Source organism: Carassius gibelio, chromosome B1, assembly GCF_023724105.1.
Source record: "Carassius gibelio isolate Cgi1373 ecotype wild population from Czech Republic chromosome B1, carGib1.2-hapl.c, whole genome shotgun sequence".
Lineage (NCBI taxonomy): Eukaryota > Metazoa > Chordata > Actinopteri > Cypriniformes > Cyprinidae > Carassius > Carassius gibelio.
The window spans coordinates 2,008,725-2,035,213 of record NC_068396.1 but is presented as its reverse complement, the minus strand read 5'-3'; the positions used below and the strand labels follow the sequence as shown (position 1 = coordinate 2,035,213).

The window sequence follows — 26,489 nt, the reverse complement described above, 5'->3', positions numbered from 1 at the left end:
ACGTTATAGATCCGTCGAGATCTCTCTCTCGTGGTGTTGATTGGGGTGTGTTTGTGTCGCAGCCCGTCTCGGCGTCCGCAGCTCATATCTTGGGCGAGGTGTGTCGTGAGAAGCAGGAGGCGGCCGTTCCTTTGGTGCGACTTTTCCTGCACTACGGCAAAATCGTGCCTTTCCTCAGCGCCATCGCCCACGCCGAGATCAGCCGCACGCAGTGAGTTCACACCAGGGTTACTGGATTACTACTTCTCCTGATAACCCTGTAATGTGATGCGCTACATCTAAATGCATGTAGAACCTATTTAGTCATTTGATTACTTTTTAAATGCATTAATGAGTAGTGTAATCAAATTAGAATTACAAGAATGTAACTTACCCAAAGCTGGTTCAGAATTCACCTTGCTCCCGCGCCTGCAGGGATCCCAACACCATTTTCCGGGGAAACTCGCTGACGTCCAAATGCATCGATGAGACCATGAAGCTGGCGGGGATGCATTACCTGCGCGTCACGCTCAAACCCATCATCGATGAGGTGAGACTCGTTCGTCACCAGCGCTGTTTAATGAGTCAGTGATTCAGTTAGACGTTCATAAAGACCTGAATGAATCAGCCGTTTGAACGAATCAGTTGAACGAATGATTCAGTTTTAAAATCAGTGACTTGCTGCCACCTGCTGGCGGATTTAGTTTCATTTTTTAACGTATCATTTCAGTTGTTTAAATCATTTAATATGTCTATATTCACAACTGTATATTTAAAACATTAATCTCAATATGACTCATGCCAGCTCTGAGCCTAATTTCAAATGGTTTTATTCTACTTCTTATTATATTATTTTGAATTAGAAATTTAAAAAAGCTCATAACTATGCATTATTGAATTTGACTTGAAAAATGACATACTTTTAATAAACACCATTTTAATTGTAAAAAGCAAAGGCCCCTGTAAATCACCTTGTTTTAGGAGGGCACATGTTTGATTACTGATTAAAATAATTTTTTTTAAAGAAAAGAAAGGTAGAGCCCTGTGTAACAATGTATCAGATCCATGAGGTCTTAAAGAGACAGTAACATAAATAAACCTGCTGCTCTCTGTCAGACTGTCTATTTATCAGCCACCAAAAATAACCCAAATCTGAGTTTCTGGTGTGGTTTGTATGTAGATCTGCACGGACCACAAACCCTGTGAGATCGACCCGGTCAAGCTGAAGGAGTCCGAGAACTTGGACACCAATAGGGTGAGTCTAAATATATATATATATATATATATATATATATATTTTTTTTACACTTCGATTACAACATTACCAAGAATAATTGCTATTATATCTATAATAAAACAAAGCAAATATAACAAAATATTAATAAACACTGTAAAAGAAACTGTCCTCTGTCTGGACTGTTATGATGTCACTTCCTGAGATATAACCCAGCGTTATTTTAGTATTATTTATTAGAGATAGCATGGTTCGCTGAAAAAATCAGTATCAGTATCAAAGTATCTCTTAAAGTGACAGTCTCTATATTAATCGAACAGCAACAACACAGAAATCACTCACTGCTCTTGATTAAAAAGCTTTTGTAACTTTAATAAAGAACAATCTTTAATGTATACATTCACATATAAGATACTGTTTTACATTTGATTACTTCAGTTTTCATTCATTTAATTTCTGTACCTAAAAACTAATGCTAGACCCCCTTACGAAAGGAAAATATATTTACCAATATATTTCTTAAAATATATTGTGATATATTGTAATATATTATTTTCCCTTTTTATTTTCTAATATTTTATATATTTGAATACATTTAATAATATATTGATCATACATATATAATATAATATATTGCAAAATATACAAATGATTGCAGCTTTCAATATATTGCAATATATTGGAAAAAATAAATATATATAAGAATATATGGCTAATATATTACATGATATTTTCCAATATACTGCAATATATTTTTGTTTCATAAGGGCCTCCCTAAACAAAAACCTGAAAATCACTGTTTAGTTTTTGTATCTTTACTCTATTATATTTATTTGTGCTGTTGCTCGTAGTTGTATAAGAAAGTATAAATCTCACAATTTGAAGAATATTTGAAGAATCTGAGGGAGCAAAAAAATCTAATATTGCGAAAATCATCTTTTTTTCAAATGAAGTTCTTAGCAATGCATATTACTAATCAAAAATTAAGTTTTTATATATTCACGGTAGGAGATTTACAGAATATCTTCATGGAACATGATCTTTACTTAATATCCTAATGATTTTTGGCATAAAAGAGAAATGTATAATAGTGACTCATACAGTGTATTGTTGTCTATTTCTACAAATATATCTGTGATACTGATGACTGCTTCTGTGCTGCAGGGACACTATTATATGTGTGTGTGTGTGTGTGTGTGTGTGTCTCCTCAGGAGAACCTGCATCAGTACGTGGACCGGATCTTTAATGTGATCACCAGCTCGGGTGTGAGCTGCCCGACGGTCATGTGTGACATCTTCTTCTCGCTGAGAGAGTCTGCGGCGTCACGCTTCCAGGGTAAACACTCACAGCAGCAGAAAAGAGCATTAAAACTACACACAGTTACTCTGAAAACTCTTCAGTGACACAAACCTGACGCGAGGGAAGAAGCGCCTTGTTTGCATTCACACTGGACATGAACACAGAAGCAGATTCAGAGCTCTTTTGGTTCATTTTAGTCGTTTTTCGGTCTCAGTCCACTTCTTTTTGAAACCCAGTGAACCTGAATAATAATTATTTTTCTCATCATTGATTTTCTTTGACCCTGTCACCTATGGCTTCTTTAAATGAACTTGAAATGGAATTAAACATTATTGAAAAATAGATGCTGGAAAACACTAGAAATCTTTCAGTAGTGTTAATATTATTTATATTTTGAATTCATTTTTTTGTATATAGTTTTCATTTGTCATTAAAATTTTTGGTTTACGTTTTAGTAATTTTAGTACATCAACTCATTGTATTTCAGTTTGTTTCAAATTTTGTTTTATTATTTTTCATTTAGTTTAAGTTAACAATAACAATTATGTAAAGCTCAAATAAACTGTTAGTTTAGGTTTTGGTTATATTGTTATTTGTCATGTATTTTTATTATTATTATTTAAATATTTCTGTATAGATTAATTAATTTGAATTATTTTAGTATTTCAACTTCAATGCTAAAGCAGAATTTATAATTTCTAAGTAAGTTATACATTTTTTAAGTTGCTTTCAAGACCATGAATTAAATTTTGTCAGTGTTATACTGCCACCTTCAGATCGCAAGTGAACACTGCAGGGACCCGGATTGGTTTGTTTTAGTCCATAGGCTTTAGTGATGAAGAGATCTGTGATGAAGATGATGATGGTGGTGGTGATGATGAAGATGATGGTGATGACGAAAATGGTGAAGATGAAGATGATGGTGGTGATGATGATGATGATGGTGATGAATATGACTTTGAAGATGAAGATGCTGGTGATGATGACGATGGTGATGGTGATGGTGATGCTAACGATGATGGAGTTGATGATGATGGTGATGATGATGAAAATGATGGTGATGGTGATGAAAATGATGGTGATGATGATGAAGATGGCAGTGATGATGATGGTGATGATAGTGAAGATGATGGTGGTGATGATGATGGTGCTAATGATGTTGGTGATGATGATGGTGATGATGATGATGATGATGGTGGTGATTATGATTATGAAAATGACGATGATGGAGATGATGACGATGGTGGTGATGGTGATGCTAATGATGATGATGGAGTTGATGATGATGGTGATGATGATGAAATTGATGGTGATGAAGATGATGGTGGTGATGATGATGAAAATGATGATGGTGATGATGATGAAGATGACAGTGAAGATTATGGTGGTGATGATGATGAAGATGGCGATGATGATGATGAAGATGACGGTGAAGATGTTGGTGATGATGATGGTGATAATGGTGGTGATGATGATGATGATGGTGATTATGATGATGAAAATGATGACGATGGAGATGATGAAGATGGTGGTGATGATGATGGTGATGAAGATGACGGTGAAGATAATGGTGGTGATGATGACGATGATGGTTGTGATTATGATGAAAATGACGATGATGGAGATGATGATGGTGGTGATGATGATGACGATGATAATGGTGGTGTGATGATGGTGGTGATGATGAAGATGATGGTGAAGATGTTGGTGACGATGATGATGATGGTGATAATGGTGGTGATTATGATGATGATGGAGATGATGATGATGATGATGATGATGATGTGTGTGTGTGTTTCTGCAGTTGACCCGGATGTGCGGTACACAGCTGTCAGCAGTTTCATCTTCCTCCGTTTCTTTGCTCCTGCCATCCTCTCTCCGAACCTCTTCCACCTGCGTCCGCATCACCCGGTGTGTACCGCTCCTCTCTCTTGTCCATCTAATATTTAACCCCATGTGTTATTCTGATCATTTTTGTCTCTGTAAAGGATCCGTACACGTCTCGGACGCTCACACTCATCTCCAAAACCATCCAAACTCTGGGAAGCCTGGCCAAGTCCAAATCTGTAAGTGAACATTATTAATAGCTATTTACTGTTACAAATCCTGACGGGCTACACTGTTTGTGAGATTGTGTAATATAAAGCATGTATAATAATAATTCATAGTATCATAATAAAACATTGTAAATGTAAGATAAATTGTCCTTTATCTGGACTATGATGTCACCTTCTGAAATAAAATCCAGTGTTTATATTCTATTATAATATTAATTAATATTTGAATTACTTATTTTTATATTTTCTGTTTTATTTTATATTTTAGTAGTTTTATTATGTGTTTCTGACAATTTTTTCATATATTTTTATGAAGCTTCAATACATTTTTCTTCCAGTTTTAGTCATTTTTTTAATGTGCTATTTCTATTCATTTTTTAGATAGATATAACTTCAGTTTTAATCATTGTATTTTGTGCTTTTGACATGTTGCTTTTTTTAATATGTTTAATATGTCAATTTTTTATATTTTTATGTGCTTTTGTCATTTAGTAGTTTTTGGGATTTTTACTGTATATAGATTTTTAATTATTTAATTTTTCTTTCATTTTTACTTTAACTTATTGTATTTTAGTTTGTTGCAAAGGCAACAATTATTATTATTATTATAATTTGGTTAAAAATACAGTATATTTTGTTGAATATTTAATGTAATATTTATATTTCATTTTATCAGCTTGATTTAAATGACCAAAAACAAACCATTATTTTTAAAAGCAGGTATTGACTTCAACAGAAAGACACATTTTTGCACAAAAGAATACATTTGTAGATTTAATGTCTGTTTGTTTATTTTTATTCTTAACTCATCAAAATGTAGTGATGATGACATGTGGACTGATATTCTGATGAAAGCTCTCGTCTCTCTCTAACAGGCCAATTTCAAAGAGTCCTACATGGCTGCGTTCTACGACTACTTCAACGAGCAGAAGTACGCAGATGCAGTGAAGAACGTGAGTGGCTGTCATATATGTATTAGGGTTATCAATCAGTCTCAAATTGTTAATCTAATTAATTGCAAAATAAATTTGACTGTGAAAATACCCAGAAAAGATTATTTAAAGCTATTTTTGTGTTAAATGAGAAAGTATCCAGTAGACATTACAAACTGTAGCTTTGGAAATAAATATTTTGTTTGATTCAACATCAAATAAACATCTAGGCTAAAACATAAACTATGGAACATAAAAGAAGGTAATTCGAGAAACATCTCAGTATTTTTTGTTTGTAGAGTGTAAGTCAGCTTTGTTACCAACAGTCTTCAAAATATATTATTTTATGTTCCACAAAAGAAAGGTTTGAAACACATGAGGGTGCTGAAATTATTATTTATTTTTATTATTATAATTATTATTTTTATGAAATGATACACTAAACTAGAAAGTCAGTTCAAACTGACGATTCATTCAGGAGTGAACTAAATGACTCTCTTTATGAATGGATCTTTGAATCATTGATTCACATGATTCGTTCCAAACACGATTCATTCAGAAACTAAACACCGCTGTGTTGCTCAGAGACCAGTGTTAGAGGGTCACGCTCAGATGGAAGAGATGTGTTTTTATCTGTTTCTTGAATATATGTGGTGTGTGTGTGTGTGTGTGTGTCGCAGTTCCTGGATCTGATCTCATCCTCGGCCCGCTGGGATCAGAAGAGCATCGAGACGCCCATCATGCTGAAGGAAGGGTGAGAGACGCTCACACACCTCACAGCTCACTGTGTTAGTGCCAGACCAATCAGCATGTGTGTGTGTGTGTGTGTGTGTTTCTCTGCTGGACGCAGGAGCCTTAAACTCCTTATTAAGAGGTTTGATGCCAAAGGCTCTGGCAGGTAAGCTGCCGCTGTGACCTTTGACCCTTGACCTCCTGACCCCTGCTGTAGCCTCCTCAGTGTCTCGGTTGTTCTCCTGACGTTCCAGCTGGTCTCTCCCTTTAGCAGTGTATCAAACACAAGCACAGTAATAGTGTAGTGCTTCTGTTCAGTCTGGTTCTCCTCTGACCTTCCAGATTCATGATCAAACGAGCTCAAGGGAGAAACCGCTTCGGTCTGAAGAACTTCAAGAAGAGATGGTTCCGGCTGACCAACCACGAGTTCACCTACCACAGAACCAAAGGTAACGCAGAAGGTTTGTCCCAAACTCTGGCTACAGGTGTGTGAGGCGTCTGCTATTCATCATCAACATCAGCTCTAATACAGATCAGAATAACATTTGAGCTGGTGACTACTGTAAAAAACGATGATTCTCGTTGATGCATTCATTGTTCAAATAAAAAATAAAAATATATGTATTTTTAAAATGATAATAGAAATATAAATAATGGAAAATATACAGTTCATTTGAAACATTTCGGGTCAGTAAGATATAAAAAATATTTATCAGATCATGTGACACTGAAGACTGGAGGAATGATGCTGAAAATACAGCGGAGCATCACAGAAATACATTACACTTTAACACAGATTCACACAGAAAGCAGATGATTTACATTAGAATAATATTTCATAATTTTTAACATGAAAACATGAAAAAGTATTATCGATCCCAAAGACATAAAAAATCATGAAAACAGTCATTTATAGGTCAAAGTGATTTTTAAAAAGGTGTAGTGGACACCAGAGACAAAGACTGAGCAGAAAACAGTGGTATACAAGAATCAATCAAGCGTTGTGTTGTTGTTGATGTTGATGTGTGTGTGTGGTCAGCAGTGCTGATGTGTGTCTGTGGTTGTGTCCAGGAGAAGGCCCTCTGTGCAGCATCCCTATTGAGAACATCCTGGCTGTAGAGAGACTCGAGGAAGAGTCCTTCAAAATGAAGAACGTAAGAGAAACCACTTCAGATTCACATCAGTGTCCTGCAGCACAGAAGAGTCATCAGTGTCACAGACGTATATCTGTAGAAATAGACAACAATACACTGTATGAGTCACAATTATACATTTCTCTTTTATGACAAAAATCATTAGGATATTAAGTAAAGATCATGTTCCATCAAGATATTTAGTAAACGTCCTACCATAAATATATAAAAACGTAATGTTTGATTAGTAATATGCATTGCTAAGAACTTCATCTGAACAACTTTAAAGATGATTTCCTCAATATTTAGAATTTTTTGCTCCCTCAGATTCCAGATTTTAAAATAATTGTACCTCAGACAAATATTGATCTATCCTAACAAACCAGACATCAGCGGAGAGATGATTTCTTCAGCTTTCGGCTGATATGTAGATCTCAATGACTGTGGTTTCTCCTGCAGATGTTCCAGGTCATCCAGCCAGAGAGGGCGCTCTACATCCAGGCCAATAACTGTGTGGAGGCGCGCGACTGGATCAACATCCTGACCAAAGTCAGTCAGTGTAACCGCAAGCGTCTGAGCACCTACCACCCGTCGGCGTTCCTCAACGGACACTGGCTCTGCTGCAAGCTGTGTGCGGACACGGCTCCGGGCTGCACGCCCTGCACGGGGTGAGTCTCCACAACACTTCCACTGTTACACTCCTCACCAGCGTTCTTCAGATTCATGTGCTGCCGATTTATGGATGCAAATAAGTGCACGTGTTGTAATTAGATGAAGCTTTATTTTAGAGCACGTGTAATGCAGAAACGTTTGTGTCTGTGTTTCTGTGCTTCAGGGGACTTCCTGCTAACATCCAGCTGGATGTAGACGGAGACCGAGAGACGGAGCGGATCTTCTCGCTCTACAGCACATACATGACCAAACTAGTCAAGATGCAGGGTGAGTGAGAGTGAACACACTACTGAGTGACCACTACACATCAACCCTCATGCCTGTGACACACACCTATCCAAAGTGATTGACACTGCACTGTCACGGTTGAGGACATTATAACATGATCTGTTCTGTCCATCCAGAGGCGTGTGGCAGTAAGTCTGTGTACGACGGTCCCGAGCAGGAGGAATACTCCACGTTTGTGATCGATGACCCGCAGGAGACGTATAAAACCCTGAGACTCGTCATCTCAGCCGTGCAGACACTGGAGCAGCAGCACACGCAGTACAAACGAGACAAGTTCAGGAACACCAAGTACGGCAGCCAGTGAGTACCACAGAGCCAATGCACATCGTTTCATCTTAATATCCTCATGCCTTAAACTTGCATTCAACATATTAGAGCTGTGCGATAAAACAAGTAAAACTGGAATAAAATAACGAATAGAAATAGGTCAATAGAAATAGCCAGAAACACTGAAATAAAGTTAAATGAAATAAAAATGACAAAAGCACACGGTATAATATGACTAAAACTTAAAATACAAATAAAGAGAAACAGAACTAGTGGTAAAAATCTAATAGAAATGACAAAAACATAAGAAAATTGCTACACCCTAAAAACTGAGGCAAATAGAAAGATTAAAAAGGTAATAAACATGAAAAAAAAGCATGTAATATTACTAAAACTTAAATAAGAACAATGACGAGCAAAAGCACATAAACTAAAATTTAATTGAAAACTGAAAATATTAAATAAAATCAAAGTCAAAATATTAATGCGTACTATAATAGTATACAAAGAATCCTAAAATAACACTTGATTAAAGGAACAGTACTTGTGACGGACTGATTCACTTTATTAAATGTTTATAAACAGAAGTTATTGTGTTTACAGGGAACATCCAATCGGTGATAAGAGCTTCCAGTGCTACACCCGCCAGCAGTCAGAAAGCTCCACCTACTCCATCTGACCACGCCCACTGCAGACACCGCGCCGTCTCCACGGCAACAGACGCGTCTCAGACAGGAAGCTAAACCTCTGGTGTTTTCATACGGTTTTAACCAATCAGCAGCCGGCATGCAGCTCCGTGGACGATGTAGCTCTGACTCGCGGCACGGTTTGACGTTTGCTGATGTTTTTAAGCTCGGAGACGAGCAGACGTCCTCTAGCGGTTGATGTTTTATTAACGGAGTATTGGACCACGGGACAGACTCCACAATCGTTTGGTTGGTGGATGTGAGAGCTCCGTCCACACGCATCCAGTATTGGTGTCACGCCTGCAGAAGCAGCGCTGCATTGTGGGAAATGTGTGTCTTACAGCATGCAGATGTCCTCGTCCCAGACGTGTCCAGCATGTGGTGACGCTGATGGTTTGTGGGTCCAGTTGTGTTCAGAATCACACTTGTGTTTTTATACATTCTCATGTCACACTTCCTGTAAATTCACTGATATCCTGCTCTGGTTACAGTGTGTGTGTGTGTGTGTGTGTGTGTGTGTGAGAATCAGAAATGAGGGCTCATGTGTGTGTTTCATTGATTAATTATGAATAATAATTCCCAGTTCATCACATCACACTTTACAGAGATGTTTAATACGGTTGTGATTATTTTGATGCATTTGATGAAACCTGTCTTAGATCATGTCCTGCTCAGATTTCACCCTTAAATCATATTATAGATAAATCATATAATATTGAAAAATACTAAATATATTTCTAATAATAATTAATATGATATTAATTATATAAAAAAAAACATTATATACTATAAAGAAAAATAATGTTATGTATCTGTATGTATTGTACAAGCATTAATACATTTTCAAGTCAAACACATTTAACCCCCAAATTCACATTATTTAAAAAAAATAATTACTGTAATGTACGGTAGACCATTAAAAATAATGTAAAAGGTATTTGTATTTTAATCCAACAGTTCAGACTTTTTTCCCAGGCTTGAGTTGATGTCTCCCCCCTCTGTGTTTTTATCTTGCAATCTGTTTTTATTTTTTTTGCAATTTTGACTTTCTCAGAATTGTGAAATAAAAAGTAATTTACTTTTTTACTGCTTTATCCCGTGGCTGAATCAAGCTTCTATAGTAAAGTAAAAAAAACCCTGATGCTTCATCTTGTTCATGGGGAGAATCATCAGATTTTCTTCAGATTTTGGGGTGAAACATGAGCTGGAGATTCCACGCTTGTATTCTTCTGTTAGTACGGTGTTGTATTTTTAACACAGTTCTTGTGTTTCTGTACGTAACTCAGTGAGGCATGTTTCAGTGCGTAGATGTTTTAAAACAGCCCTGTTTTCTTGCTCAAATGAATTACTATTTATTTTTATATCGCAGAATAATGTTTTTGTGGGAACAGTAAATCAAACCAGAAGCGCACAGTATGAAGTATGCAATAATGTGAGCTGTGAGTAATTGTGTGTTTGATCTGTAATTACTGAAGCAGAAGTGTGTGTACAGACCAGCCACTGAACCAGACACACGTCTCTCCTTTCTCCAAATGAAGGCAATAGCAAAGAGATCCGAGTCCGAGTCTTTATTCTTCTCAAAAACACAAACATAAAAGAGATCAAAATGACTTCCGAAAAAAATATGCAATATTGTTGTTTTTGATGTCAATCCCTTACAGAAATGAACCATGGCTGTTACCGTACTGATTACCATTTGTACAACCACAGTTTTACTACAAATGCCACGGTTAAACTATGGCTAGAGTTGAAAAATCATGGTTAAACTATATTAAACATGGTGTTTTGCTTTTATTTATAGTAAAACCAAGGTAATTTTTTCATCCTAAGGGATGGGTTTTACTGATCAACTAATTGAGGGCAAGTTTTTACAATGTGGAGCAGCTCAGAACGTTTCTTGAGGAATGAGTTCATACTGAGATCTGAGCAACAAAGTAACATTGTTTCTAAAAAATAGCGCCATTTACAAAGTAACATTGTATCTGCTGCTTTGATCTTCTTTGTTTACTTTTAGTTTCTTTTGTTTGATCAGTGAGTCAAACCGCGAACTTTTAACTGCGTAAATATATTAAGAAGTTAAATTAATTATTTATTAAGAACAAATGAGCTGCAATTCCTGTTACATAATTTCCTTTTGATTTGAGTGTGTCCAGCCGCCTGCCTGAGCGCACTGACCAGCTGAGGGCTACTAGTTTACCCATGGTTAACCCATACTGGCCAGTCATGAGCTTGTGGCCGAACTAGAGGAACGTGAAGAGGAAGAAGCCCGTGTTTGAGATCGGTTCTGAGCGTGTCGTGTCGGAGAGAGAGCGGGAGCATGCGGAGGCTGTGTGCGGCGCGGAGGCGCTCTCTGCTCGGCCTCGTGCTGCTGCTGCTGCGCGCTGAACTCTGCGGATCACAGCGCTGTGAGTACGACACAAACTCACCCATAAAGATGAAAACATTCACTTTACCAACAGTTTACTGACTGTCACACTGTGATTAAAAGCGTCCAGGAACCGTTACTTTGATCAGCCGTTTGTTCAGCAGTATTTACCTTTACATTTCCCACTGTTTACACCAAAGTATTTGGTTCATGTTACTCCCAAACTGTGGCAACTTGGTATTTATCGCCAAGAAATGAATCAAAATGCTAGAGAGAGTTTTTAAAGCAGATCTCGCAGTAGTATTGTGGTTATACAGCACAAACAATATAGTACATGTTGTAGTTTAGAGGAAAATGTACGATGGTTGCCATATATCTAAAAAAAATTTTTTGACTATGTACATGTTTTTGTTTAGTTTCATGTTTCTGAAAATAACGCAACATTGAAAGGAACGTTGTAGCATCGTTTCCTAAAGTAACGATGTTTACAGAATGAACAGTATCTGTTTCCGAAACCGTTCCATTGTTGCAGTGTCACAAAAGTAACTGAAAGTGTTTCTAAAGTAAACAGTATTTACAAAGTACCACTTTTAGCGTTCAACAGTGTTACAAAGAAGTAACAAAGTAGCAGTGTGTCTAAAAATAACAGAATTTACAAAGCTACAACATTACATTGTTTACAAAATAACGGCATTTACTAATTAAAAATGTTGCAGTGCACAAAAGTAGCTGTTTCTAAAAAAAAAAAAAATAGTAATAATAAAAAATTCAGAGAGTGTAGCAGTGTTCACCAAACTAACAGTGTTTACAAAATAACAGCATTTGTGAAGTAACAATGTTGCAGTGTTTTACAAAAGTAACAAACAAACATTCAGTCATAAGGGTCAATAATAATAAAAAAGATCTATACATCATCTGAAAGCTGAATAAATAATCTCTCCAGTGATGTCTGGTTTGTTCGGAGGACAATATTAGAAAATCTGGATAAAGCAATAAAATCTAAATATTGAGAAAATCATCTTTAAAGTTGTTCAAATGAAGTTCTTAGCAATGCATATCACTAATCAAACAGTAAGTTTTGATATATTTACAGTAGGAGATTTACATAATATCTTCACGGTACATGATCTTTACTGAATATCCTAATGATTTTTGGCATAAAAGAGAAATGTATCATTTTGACGCATACTTTGTATTATTGGCCTCTGTGCTGCAGGGTCGTGTGTATAGACCGACCCGATCAGTCTGAAATATTGGCTGATAACGACACAGAAGCTTTAGCTTTGAAAAACCTAGAGATGAATGATTACATGTTTTCAGTATTTTTGAGTAAATGTTGTGTATAATATCCATAACTTGTGTATGCACTGATTGACCACTAAAACCGCTGTATTACCATGGTGTTTGGTGAAATGCCATCTCAATTGAAAGGTTCAGTAAGTGACGTGAAGGTGTGATGATGTGTGTCTCGTGTCCAGTTCTCTCACAGAATAAAGCGTCTCAGTTCCTGCTGCGACACAGACGAGCTAACACTCTGTTTGAGGAGAGCAAGAAAGGAAACCTGGAGCGCGAGTGCATCGAGGAGCTGTGCAATAAAGAAGAGGCGCGGGAAATCTTTGAGAACAATCTGGAAACGGTGAGTTCTGTCTCCTGTTGAACGCTGGAGAAGAGAAGCTGAACACTCCTCAGCAATAAAGAAATGAAGCACTAATGTTACTTTATCACACTGGTAATAGATCACTGGGAATAATCTCATGATGACATGTGTTCTCTGCTCTTCCAGGAATATTTCTATCCCAAGTATGTCGGTAAGTCGCACTTCCAGTAATCCACAGCGTGTACAGTGGCTCGGAATCTGATTGCTAACATCACTGGATGTCACTTTATTCCTTTCTAACAGAAAACCCATTTACATTCATAGACTAAGAGATGATTAATCACAGCACATCAACACAGGAATTTCTGGAATGCTGTTTAAATATGCAAATGAGGCATCATCTAATTAAACGAGCAGTAATTAGCATAGATTTCCAGCATGTAGATCTGAAGATTGGATAAAGTCAGGCTCATAGTTCTTGTTTGATTCTGTCGTCATATTAGAAGAGATTCTCTTTTTATCGCTCCATGAATCAGAAAATGCTGTCAACAAGCAGAAAACCGTCAAGTTTTTAGGAGGACAATGTTGTAGAAATCAGTGTGAATGAAATACGAACAGATCTTCAGAGCATATTTTGCCGTTGTAAGAGAAAAACTCTTTGGAGATTGAAATCTACAGACACAAATAGACAAAGCGCAGTAAAATCAACACTTCAGAGTGTATTTAGGATGGTTTGTTTTTTCTAGTCCAAAAGAAAAGATGACAAAACAGAATAAAAAAAGACAAATGCATGAAACACAGGTTTTGCCTGCAGTGTCTTAACTCAAAAAAATGTTTATAGCATTGGTGCAGATTTTCCCTGAATGAAACTATCGTTCAGTAGCAGCTTGTTAGGAAATGTTTATTTTTTTCAATTTAGATCTCTTATTTTCATACAGAAAAAAATACAGTCATACAGATAAAACATTTTCATACAGATACATAGTGGGATTGAGAACCTGATCCTGAACTGAATGAAGAGCTTGTGTTATTTTGCTTCAGATTGAAATTAATGTAATGGTTTATGAGACAGACTGACTGAAGCGTGTGTGTGTGTGTCTGTGTGTGTGTGTGTGTCTGTGTCTGTGTGTCTGTCTGTGTGTGTGTGTGTTTGTCTGTCTGTCTGTGTGTGTGTGTGTGTGTGTCTGTCTGTGTGTGTCTTTCTGTGTGTGTGTCTTTCTGTGTGTCTGTGTGTGTGTCTGTGTCTGCCTGTCTGTGCGTGTGTGTTTTTCTGTGTGTGTGTCTTTCTGTGTGTGTGTGTGTCTGTCTGTCTGTGTGTGTGTGTGTGTGTCTGTGTGTGTGTGTCTGTGTGTCTTTGCATGTGTGTGTGTGTGTGTCTTTGCATGTGTGTGTGTGTGTGTGTGTGTGTGTGTGTAGTGTGTCTGGGCTCCCACCGCGTCGGGATCAACGTTCCAAACTCTGAGCCTGGAATCCCTCAGAACCTGCGCACCTGTGTTCAAGGTGATGTAGTGTTATCTTCAGGGTTATTCCTCTGTCCTCTCTGTAACCCACTGCAATAATGTTGTTAAAGTGCTCTTTTTGCTGCACACTAATTTTGCACTTCATATACTAAAAATTATTCTTGATTACATCTTAAGATCAGCTGTGCTTTTTTGGGACTCTGTGAATAAAAACTTAAATGCACTTTTAACACACTATCTCTGGATTTGAAAATGTGAAACTGGAGCACAGAACAGTCATTATAGGGTCAATTTTTGGAAATTGAGATTCATGCATCATCTGAACGCTGAATAAATCATCTCTCCAGTGATGTCTGGTTTGTTCGGAGGACAATATTAGAGAATCTTTAAAGTTGTTCAGATGAAGTTCTTAGCAATACATATTACTGATCAGAAATGAAGTTTTGATATATTTATGGTAGGACATTTACAAAATATCTTCATGGAACATGGTGTCCCAAAACAGCACAGTTAATCTTGAGAAGTACTAAAGAATATTTTTTAAGTATAAAATAAGTGTGCATAAATAGAGCACTTTAAGCGTACATTTTTGTTTCTGAACCTGGGAATAGATGCTTGTTAATAAAGCTCTCGGTGAGGTCTGACTTGAGCAGTTGTGTGAGTGTGAAGTGTGTGTTTCAGAAATCAGTAACCAGTGTCTGCCGCTGCCGTGTCACACGGACGGTTACGAGCGCTGTGTGGACGGTCAAGGCTCCTTCACCTGTGTGTGTAAGGCCGGATGGACGGGTCAGCGCTGTGAGCGGGGTGAGATGAGCACAGACAGCACAGAGAGGATTCAGACACACGCTTTGATTTCATTCAATGTTTTATTCAAGTAAAGTGACATCTTTGATTATGTGACGTGACGAGCTTAGATTACATATCGAGCACTAATCTCATCTGTGCATTAGTTCACTTATGTTAATACAGTTTATTAATTAAGGCAAAGCAAGTTAAGTGAATTTTATTAACACAGTTGTTGAGAATAATGGTGATCTTGTGTGCATTTATCTGGAGCAGATATTATAACACCAATGAAAAATGCATAAATATAGAGAAAAATATCGGTTAAACCGATTATCGGTCAATTTCTAATTAATTACAAGTGTGAACATTTTCTTTAATCCTTCCTTTAAGATTTCTCTAATTCTTTAGCTGTTTAATGCTTTTTAAAAGTTTATACATTTTTCCTAATAACTTACAATAGTATATCTTTTTTAAATTTATAATAAAACTAAGTTACATGTTCCAAATCCAATAGTATTATACAATTACGACTGAATATATAACAATTTAATTTAAAGCACCTTTGGAAATTTCATAAAAAAATTAAAAACGTCTACAAAGAGGCAAGATGCAAGTGTAATAATGAAAACGTACCCGATATGCTTTATTTATTCATCATTGTTTACAAATAGAGGTAGAGAGATTTCCTTCACATCACCATCCTTCTCCAACCTAATGTCTGGAGCCCATAATGCATCATAATAACAAATTCACAGGACTTGAATGCATCATATCAACAGTGAGGTCATGGGTTCGATTCCCAAATAATGCATGACCCGATCAGATGCAGTGCAGCTCAGTTTGGATAAAAGCATCTGACAAATACATAAAAGTAAATAATGCATTTGCATGCATAAGTTACAACCTGCTCAGAAGTCAGTTCTAGTGGTGCACAGATGATGATGATTATTTATATTTATTTGATTGACTCGTTTGCTCACAGATATTAATGAGTGTGAAGACCCAGAATTCCCTGCGGGCTGCAGCCAGACGTGTCACAATCTTCCCGGCAGCTTCAAGTGCGGCTGTGACAAGGGCTTCTACATCCACAACAACATCCAGTGCATCGGTGAGGGTCACTCACAGGTCAGAGGTCAGAGGTCAGGGCTGGCTTCATGTCTGCCAGACGAGTGCGAGCTTCAGCAGCTCTTCCAGGAATCCTGGGATCTTCCTGTTTTAGAGAAACATGATTCCCTCCAGCTGTGAGGTCCAGCGTTCAGATTTAAACCACACACACACACACACACACACACACACACACTTGAAGGTTCATTATGTAACAGTGTTTTGAAGCCTCAGACTCTGTTTCCCTCTGGCGGGAACTAATGTTCCTGTGACTTTATCTGCAGGATCCACAATGCCGTGCATGTGATTGTGTTCACTCAAATCTTTCCTCCTGTTAGAATAACAGCGCAGTGATGAAATCACACCAGTGGAATTCTGGGAATAATCAAAACAAATCCGTGACTAGATTGAAGCTCTGTTCTTCGTGAGGTGCATGCTGGGATACTAGTGAAGGAGAACGTGTGCTGAGTGATTCCTGATGCTTTTCAGTGCAGCTCTCAGCTAGATATTAAAGCAACGTTTTCTTTTAGTTAAAGTTGAACTACTAAAAATAACTCCATAAACTAAAACTAATCAGTGAAAATACTATATGGATGTGAAAAAAAAACAAAAAAGAAATGACGAGAACACAAACTTCATTCATTTGAAATTTCACAAAAAGTATAATAGGATCTAAGTAATTCTAAAATAACCAAAATTAATTTGAGTGTAAATCCTAAACTTATTTGAATAAAAATTAATACATGATAATAATTAAATTGACAAAAAAAAAACACAAAATAAAATTAAGACTACTAAAGAAAAAATGAAAACAGAAAATATACAAATGAAATTTTCTTCGTAATATGAAGAGCATCTAAATGATGCCAAATTAACATCATTTGTTTTAAGTTAATATGTATTTATTTTTTTATATATATATTTATGCCTATTATTAAATCTTATTTTATTTCAGCTGTTGGCAAGAAGGTATTTCTTATTTTTGTTCAAACTAAGTAAATAAAATAAAACCTATCAATAATTAAATATTTAACAATAACTGAATACTATTTTTTTTAAATGACAAAGGCACGGGAAAAATTATATATATATATTATAGCATATACATTATACAAACGTATATACATTATATACATATATTTTTTGTATATAATTAAATTTTTAATATGATACAATGATACTTAATAACCCTGTTGCTGATGTTTGTATATTACAGTGTGTTTATAGATCTGTGTGTGTGTGTGTGTGTGTGTGTGTGTGTGTGTCATTGCAGATATCGACGAGTGTAGCCAGTTCCTCGGAGTGTGTAAGGAACCTGCTCAGTGTGTGAACGCTCCGGGAACGTTCGAGTGCCGCTGTCCGCTGGGATACCAGTACAATATGAGCTCACACGAGTGTGTCGGTGAGAGAACAACACACACATACACACACACACACACACACTGCATCAGTGTCTCATCAACGGATGCTCTGCAGTGAATGGGTGCCGTCAGAATGAGAGTCTGATAAAAACATCCCAATAATCCACAGCACTCCAGTCCATCAGTGAACATCTGGAGAAGACAAAACCTGAAACACATCCAGCATTAAGATGATTTTAACTCAAACACATAGAGTCTATAATCCAGAATAACACTTCCTCCAGTGAAAAAGTGTTCTGGTCTGAATCAGGAGAGAAATCTGCACAGATCAAGCAGCGTCTAAACAGATCTAAACTAATCTGTGAGAGACAACAGCAGATGCACTTGTTCACTGGAGGAAGTGTTATTATGGATTATTTGAGTTAAAATCATCTTAATGCTGGATGTGTTTCAGGTTTTGTCTTCTCCAGATGTTCACTGATGGACTGGAGTGCTGTGGATTATTGGGATGACTCTCTATCTGTTGCTGTAATCTGTGTTTGTCCTCATCAGATGTGGATGAGTGTGAGCTGCAGGTGTGTGAGGGCGAGTGTGTGAACACCGTGGGCAGTTTCTCGTGTCACTGTGATGGACGTGAAGGTGTGCGTCTGGCGATGGACGGCCGTCGCTGTGAGAAGATCCTCAAGTGTCTGGATCTGTACGACTATAAACACGTGGAGATGCTGTATCTGGGCGAGCAGTTCTCGGGTTTACCCGTCATTTACCTGCGCTTCCGTCTGCAGGCGGACACCAGGTGAGGAATGCTGGGATAGCAGCTGATCTGTTAGTGCAGACAGATCCTGATCTAATGTTTAGTTTGAAGTGTCTGCTAATTAACTTTAAAAGTCTTGTTTGTTTAATAGACGAGGGACTGATCCCTCACGAGGGCTTCAGTGTTGTTATTGCTAACTAAAACTAATAAAATCATTTTTGTTTAAATAAAATAAAATTAAAATAAATTAATGAAATTTGAAATAAAATAAAATTCTTACTTCTAAAAACTTAAACTGAAATTGTCAACTAACTGAAATAAAAGTACCAGTTTACAGTTTTATGTACTAAAATGACTAAATAATATAACTAGAAAAAAATAGCTAAAAAAACTTAAATACAAAATTAAACTAACATTAAATTGAACTAAAATGAAAAGCAAAAATAAAAAAGCATATTCAAAATATAAATGAATACTATAATAGTATATGAATAACACTAAAATAAAACTGAAGTGTTTTTATAATTATTTGATAATTGAAATAAAGCTAAAATAAAATGTCAATATCAGATGAAAAAATTTTTACAAATTAAAAAATATACTAATATATATATATTTATATATAATGCAAACTGAAAATTAAAAAACTTAGGTTTGAAATAAAAATGTTTCCTTGAGAACTATCTGAAGTAAAATCATTTCTAAAAGGGCTAAAACTAAAGCAGAAGCTTAATGTAAAAGATGAATAAACAGCAATAAAAGCTAATGATGGTGAATAAGGAGTAGTGAGATGGCTGTGGAGGGAGTGATATGATGAATATTTCTCACAGGTTTGCAGCGGAGTTTAACTTCCGCACGTTCGATCCTGAGGGAGTGATTCTGTACGCCGAGTCTGCGCAGGACTCCTGGTTTGTGTTGGGATTACGGTCCGGCCGCATCGAGGTCCAGTTTAAGAACCAGCACTCCATCAAGATGACCAGCGGAGGAAAGGCCATCAATGACGGCCAGTGGCACATGGTGCGTTCCCCTCTTCAGCGGTCTCTAGATCTGATTCACAGGCCACAGTGCTGGGAAAGTTACTTTTAACACCAATGCATTACAATGTTGCGTTACTCTGTAAAAAAAGTAACTAATTATGTTACTAAGTTACTTTTTATGGAAAGTAATGCGTTACGTTACTTTTGTGTTACTTTTCAAACCTGTGCAGGGCTTGCTTGTTTGTTTTTAATATAAAAAGTTCTATTTTTGACGAATAAAAGCCCTTATAGGGATTTAGGAAAGTAAATTCATGTCTGTACAACAAAATGCAGAAGAAGAAAGTCCAACGCTCTTCAGCAATAATAAAAAAAAAGAATGAACAAATGTTAGTTCATCCAGAGTAACTTTTGCTTATTAGTATGACTGAGTGGGATCATCAATGTTTTTAGTAATTTTGAGGAACACAGGATCTGTTTTTTGTGAGTGAGATGAATTAATGCATGTTCAGTTTATTCTAGAACTAAAGTAACATCTCTTAACACCGGCACAGGACAGATCACAATCAATAAATGAGACAAAAGTAACAGGTGCTACTTATTTAATTGACTTTATTTGTGTGTGTGTGTGTGTGTGTAGATCTCGGTGGAGGAGCTGATGGGAAGCGTCAGTGTGAAGATCAATAAAGAAGCCGTCATGAGCATCAGTTGTCCGGATCGACTCTTCAGCCCCGTCAACAACAAACTAGAGACTAAACTGTACATCGCTGGTCTCCCGAACCGCAACGAGAGCCTCGTCAGACCGGTCAGTGTTCAAACACACATTTGAAATGCATTTTTCATTAATTTGATTGGAGGGAGGTTTCTGCTGTGTATGGTTTGAACGCTTTGCTCCAGCGTGAGTGTGTGTGTGTGTGTGTGTGTGTGTGTGTGTGTGTGTGTGTGTGTGTGTGTGTGTGTGTGTGTGTGTGTGTGTGTGCTGTGGATCAGATCAACCCGAGGCTGGACGGCTGCATCCGCGGCTGGAATCTGATGAATCAGGGAGCGTCTGGAGTGAAGGAGGTGATTCAGGAGAAGGAGAGCAAGCACTGTTATGTGTATGTGGAGAGAGGCTCGTTCTTCAGCGGAGGAGGACCGGCGCTCTTCAACATCGACTACAGTGAGTTCAGATCCGTCGCTGGAGCGTTCTCACACAAATACTATTACAGAGCGTCTGAGACACGTCCATTAGCACTGAACTCGGATGGCTTGTCCCTTTAATGACAGTCAGAAGCATGTTTAGTTCTGTCCCTTTCAGAGCGGCATGCATCCGTTTTGCTCTTCGATTCGATATGTCCTACTCTTGATCGAATATGAGCTTAATTAGCTTTTTTCTGAATACCACTCTTCTAGTTGAGATTGTAGTGACTAATTTGGCTGAACAATTAATTTCCCCAATCATTTCCCTTTGTTTCTGTTTTCATTTGCTATTTGTTTGACCTTAAATTTACGTTAGACATATCTAACGGTTCAGTTTCCTCAATGAGAGCCAACACCAGTCATTCTTTAACAAGTCACTCTTACTCGAGAGATCTGAGGTTTATTAAAGACGGATCAGGACAGAAGTAAGTGTGGCGGCTGTCATTTTACATTCTTAGACAGTTTTACATAGATTATTGGCTCATTTCTTGTGAATTAATCTTAAACATTGTCCATTTCCTATAAATATAAATATTTACATATATAGATAGATAGATAGCTTTACAGTAATAACGGGGAATAAACAGTGTTAATACTGCAGTTATACACCAGCAACAGCACAACTGATGTTTTAATCTGTAAATAAATGAAGCTGTAGCTGTGATGTAGATGATACTAACCTGTGTGTGTCTGTGTGTGTGTGTGTGTGTGTGTATGTGCGTGCGTGTGTGTGTGTGTGCGTGTGTCTGTGTGTGTGTGTGTGTGTGTGTATGTGCGTGCGTGTGTGTGTGCGTGTGTGTGTGTGTGTGTGTGTTTGTGTCTCTGTATGTATGTGTGTGTGTGTGTGTGTGTATGTGCGTGCGTGCGTGTGTGTGTCTGTGTGTGCGTGTGTGTGTGTGTGTGTGTGTCTCTGTATGTGTGTGTGTGTGTGTGTGTGTGTGTGTGTGTGTGTGTGTCTCAGGCAGCATGTCTCTCTGGGCGCTGGATGTCGTGATGAGCATCCGTGTGTCCAGCAGCACTGGTGTGTTGTTTGCTCTGGTCAGCAATGGCTCCGTCCCGCTCTCCGTTGCCGTGGTGACTCGAGGAGCGAATGATGCAGTAAGTAGCGTTGGGTATCGTTTGTATTTGATCAAATCCATTTCTGCTTCTTGATCCCGATTCTTATCGATTCCCAGTTTCAATTCCAATGTGGTTGAAAAAATCAAGTCAAACATTTAGATATCAAACATCTGTGTGACCCTGCAGCACAAAACCAGTCATAAGGAGATTTACATCATCTGAACGCTGAATAATCATCTCTCCAGTGATGTCTGGTTTGTTCGGAGGATAATATTTGAAAATCTGGAATCTGAGGGAGCAAAAAAATCTAAATATTGAGAAAATCATCTTTAAAGTTGTTCAAATGAAGTATCTGGTTCTGAAACTGAAATCTCTGGCTGTGTTTCCAGGACCTGCAGGTGTTTGTGGACGGCGTGTGTGTAGTGACGCTGCAGTCTCTGATGCTGTGTAATCCGGAGCGGGTGCTGGTGGAGATGAGAGCGTCGGCCGACGGGATCCAGGTCACGGCGAACTCCTCCAGCGTGTCTTACAGCGACTCTGAGACGCTCAGCACGGCTCTGACCAGACTCTCCAGCGCCATGCAGGCTCCCGTCCACACATACATCGGAGGACTGCCAGGTCTCTCAGCTTCTTCACTTCAGTTTCAGTCTGATTTCTGTTCACACATGAGAACTGCTGGTAGACAGTGTTGGGGGTAATGCATTGTAAATAACTCAAATTATGTAATCGGATACTTTTTTTAACTAAGAAAGTAAAGTAACGCATTTACTTTTTAATTTAAAGTTACTTTTTAAATCAGTATCTCCAGTTACTTTGTGTCCATGTGTTGAGTGACAGCTCTGCTGTTGCCATGGTGACAGAGATCAGGAGTCAGTGCAGAGTGTTGAGTGTGAACATGATCTCACTGTAGTTCTAGACTAAATATGAACATGTGTTTACTCAAAAACACATTCAGTGTTCCTCACAATCAATAAAAACAGTCACATACAAACTCAGAATATTAGACAAACCTACAATTAAATATGATAAATAAGACAAACTAATAACTAATAAACAGCGTTGGGTAAATTACTCAAAGTAATCCACCACAAATTATTTAATTTAATTTAATTACTGATTACTGCATTTAAAACGTAATCAGATTACTAATTACTTTACTTTCAAGTTACTATGAAGTTTACTTGACTTTTATCAGAAGTTATCAAACCTAAAAAATACCCTACAAAGTAATACTCTTTCTGTAATTTAATATTGACTGAAAAATTACCTAAGTATCAAAACAGTTTCTTGAACAATCACTTGCGTACTTTCAAGACAATGGCAAAAAGAACTTAAAGGGCCCTATTTTAACGATCTGAAACGCAAGTGTCAAAGCGCAGAGCGCAAGTAAGTTTGTGGGCGGGTCTCGGCGCTGTTGCTATTTTCCCGGCGGGATAAATGGCTCTTGCGCCCGGCGCAAATCTAAAATGGGTTGGTCTGAAGTAGCTTCATTATTCATAGGTGTGGTTTGGGCGTAACGTGAAATAAACCAATCAGAACTTCATCCAACATTCCCTTTAAAAGCAGGTGCGCAAGTTCCATTATGGATTGCTATTATTATGGCGTATTTACCAGGCGCACGAGCGGTTCACAGCCGAGGAGACTGATGTTCTTGTAAGAGCAGTGAAAGACAGAGAAGTTGTGTTGTATGGGGATGGGAGAATAATTAGCCTGAATAATTTGTAAGCTAGATTTATGCCTATTTTGTTCACATCTTCGTGGCACACCACAATGATTTCCGTCATCTCATGTGTTAATATTTTTTTAGTGTTACAATTTATGATTTGCAAAAATAACTGTTGCATCTGTGTAGATTACATGAGCAAAGTGTATGCGCGTTGTGCACGCTATACATTATGGTCAAGCATGCGCCCTTAAAATAGCAGAATGAAAAACGCGCAACGCGCCACTGACTTTAGACTAGGTTTTTTCTGGTCAGTGGCGCAATTGTTTAATGGAACAGCAAAATAGCAGCAGGGATTGTTTGCGCCGGAACACGCCTCCTTTTTTGCGCTGAACCGCCCAGGGAGCGCAAGTTCATTCACTAGTTTAGCGACGTGCTTCTGTGGAGGGAAAAGCGCGCTTTGCGCAGGTGCAAAATAGGAATGACACATGCGTCGGTGTACAAAGTCAATTGCGCTGGGTGCAAGATAGGGCCCAAAATGTTCTGTAATGTTGGATCGTACAGATGAAAGTAGTAAATCATTTGAAACTATAAAAGGTCTACTTTTATTTGTAAACGCTCGCAATATAAATAAAACATTGTGCTTTTGTAAAATAAAGAAAACAAACAGGGAGTGCTTTCTGCCGTCTCAGTCTCCACAAATATCTTTCTGAAACGCTTCACTAAAATGAAAGAAGACTCATCGAATGATTTTATCTAAAGAAACCTAGAAGATTTTTTTTTTAAATAAGTCATGTCGAAAACAAATATTCTCTGATAAAGTATTTCATATGATCAGTTGTTTTATCGCTGAATACTAGTGTTGGACTTTCTTCTCCTGCATCATATTCTTCATGCAAATTGTCTACACGCATTGTTTCTTATCATCATGTGACCACGATAATATCAGGACAGTTTTTTATCGTGATATCACGATATTGCTAATATCATTACATCCCTATTATATACAGATAGGATGCATTTGAGGGTGAGTAAAACATGGGCTGATTTTCTCTCTGGGCGAGCTAACCCTTTGAGCAGGTCTCAGAGCATGAGGGAGATGATGTTTTGATGATTTGTTGTCCGTGTGCAGATCTGCCGCTGTCCGTCTCTCCGGTCTCGGCCTTCTTCCACGGCTGTCTGGAGGTCAGTGTGAACGGACAGCAGCTGGACTTCGACGACGCCGTCAGTAAAGACAACAGCATCAAGTCTCACTCCTGTCCTCCCGTCTCCGCTCCGGACCCAGCCGCTCCAGACAGGAAGTGACATCACCGCCTGCGAGTTCCTGTCAGACACATGTTTTGGGGTTCTTTGTGTTTTTAACTGATCCACTCAATGATCGACTGAAGACCAAGCTGTGAAGGAGCTGGAGAAGCTCGTGAGACGCCTCTCGTATTCACTGCAGTGTTTTTATGGCTGTCGTGTGTCTTTAACCAGGTTTTTACTCACTTCAGCACGTCTGTTTGGATCTTGTATATACAGTAACACACTAATTTGACTGTGATGTGAATATGTTTAGTTGGATATTGAACACTAGTGACATATTAACACTTATCTTTGACTTCTATGTGGAAAACCAGGAATTATGAAATCAGTTTTACTATAAGCTCCCATTAGTTGATGTTAGTGACTGTATAGTGAACACTGAGCAGTTCATCTGTGGCAGTATTTATTTATCTTTTCTAATGTTAGTTAATAACAATACTACTCTTTATTGTTAGTTAATGTCAGCTCAGGTTCATTAAACATTAAAAGTAAATGTGTATCTGTTAGTATGAAGTACTGGTAGTTTCAATACATATGATTTAATAAATGCTTCAAGAGTAATTTCCATCAATAAATGCCTCATTCATTCATTCATTCATTCAAGTGTTTTTTAATTGTGAATATATCAGGTCTGTAAAATCATGAACATTTCAATGATCTATATTTTTCTTATTATGCTCTTTTGTATATAGTTGTATATTTTCTAAGCTGCAAAATCTATCTTCCCATACTTTCATATCAATTTCTTTTTGTTATACTTTTATATCAAGTTCTGTTTATATATTTTTCTGTATGTAGTTTTATTTCTAGTTTTCTAGATTTTCTGTCTAGCTCTATTTCTGTTCTCTATTCTATATATTTAGTTCTATTTATATAGTTTTCTATATTTCCATGTGACAGTGCTGAAACACTGCACACTACATCTGTTTCTGATGGGAGATTTACAGTGTGTTTTACAGATGGACACGAGTGACCTGACCTTAATGTTGCATAAAGAAACAGAGGAAGAGAATGAAAACACTGGCTCAGAAAAACAAGAGGAGAGAGAGAGAGAGAGAGAGAGGGGTAAACACTGAGAAAACAGCTGCAGAAGTATGTAACCTCACATCTGAGCCGTAAGAACACAGACTGTCAAATCAACAACCTGCCTGAAATATTCCATCCTTTTTTGTTTGTTTGTTTGTTTTTTAGTTATAAGTGCATTAATGTCTATTTAAGTGCAGTTAATGTTGTAAGTGTGTGTAAATTGGGACGCACATAGAGTGTTAGGACTAGGGTTAATCTTGTAAGATTTAACAGCTACAGTAGATGCATTGATCTGAATATGTTCATGTTTAAATGGGATTTCAGTTCAGTCTGTGTATGAAAATGCAATTTGTCCTTATTTAAAGCTCAACGCCTCTACCCTAGTAAAAAAGTAATACATTTAAAATACATTTATTTCATACTAAGTATAGTTAAAATCTGTTAACACATTTACCGACAGATAACTTGATGCACACTTACTATTAAGTCTAAAATGTGTTTTAATGTCACTTTTGATGAGAATTGTATTAATATTTTTTTTTACTTGCAATAGTTCCACTTTAGCACCATTGAATACAC

At 37.4% G+C, this 26,489-nt stretch overlaps 2 protein-coding genes across 2 annotated transcripts in view; both read left to right on the top strand.

The window, feature by feature from the left end:
* LOC127948894 (ras GTPase-activating protein 3) overlaps nt 1-10,831 on the top strand; it is a 28,712-nt gene extending 17,881 nt beyond the window's left edge. Inside the window, exons 10-23 of the mRNA XM_052545728.1 lie at nt 63-211; nt 415-529; nt 1,160-1,234; nt 2,426-2,549; nt 4,318-4,424; nt 4,502-4,579; nt 5,446-5,523; nt 6,183-6,256; nt 6,577-6,683; nt 7,306-7,388; nt 7,827-8,035; nt 8,203-8,306; nt 8,444-8,627; nt 9,198-10,831. Of these exons, the coding sequence (XP_052401688.1) occupies nt 63-211; nt 415-529; nt 1,160-1,234; nt 2,426-2,549; nt 4,318-4,424; nt 4,502-4,579; nt 5,446-5,523; nt 6,183-6,256; nt 6,577-6,683; nt 7,306-7,388; nt 7,827-8,035; nt 8,203-8,306; nt 8,444-8,627; nt 9,198-9,273 (1,563 nt within the window). The 3' untranslated portion in view covers nt 9,274-10,831. The remainder of the gene's footprint in view (nt 1-62; nt 212-414; nt 530-1,159; nt 1,235-2,425; nt 2,550-4,317; nt 4,425-4,501; nt 4,580-5,445; nt 5,524-6,182; nt 6,257-6,576; nt 6,684-7,305; nt 7,389-7,826; nt 8,036-8,202; nt 8,307-8,443; nt 8,628-9,197) is intronic.
* Nucleotides 10,832-11,337: 506 nt separating this feature from the next.
* LOC127948895 (vitamin K-dependent protein S) lies at nt 11,338-25,445 on the top strand. Its single transcript, XM_052545729.1, has 14 exons — nt 11,338-11,685; nt 13,124-13,281; nt 13,429-13,453; nt 14,659-14,742; nt 15,384-15,506; nt 16,471-16,596; nt 17,866-17,994; nt 18,506-18,746; nt 19,535-19,721; nt 20,319-20,483; nt 20,669-20,837; nt 21,819-21,955; nt 22,306-22,534; nt 24,712-25,445. The coding sequence occupies exons 1-14, from the start codon at nt 11,598-11,600 to the stop codon at nt 24,882-24,884; spliced, it is 2,034 nt and encodes a 677-aa protein (XP_052401689.1). The 5' UTR covers nt 11,338-11,597; the 3' UTR covers nt 24,885-25,445.
* Nucleotides 25,446-26,489: the final 1,044 nt, after the last annotated feature.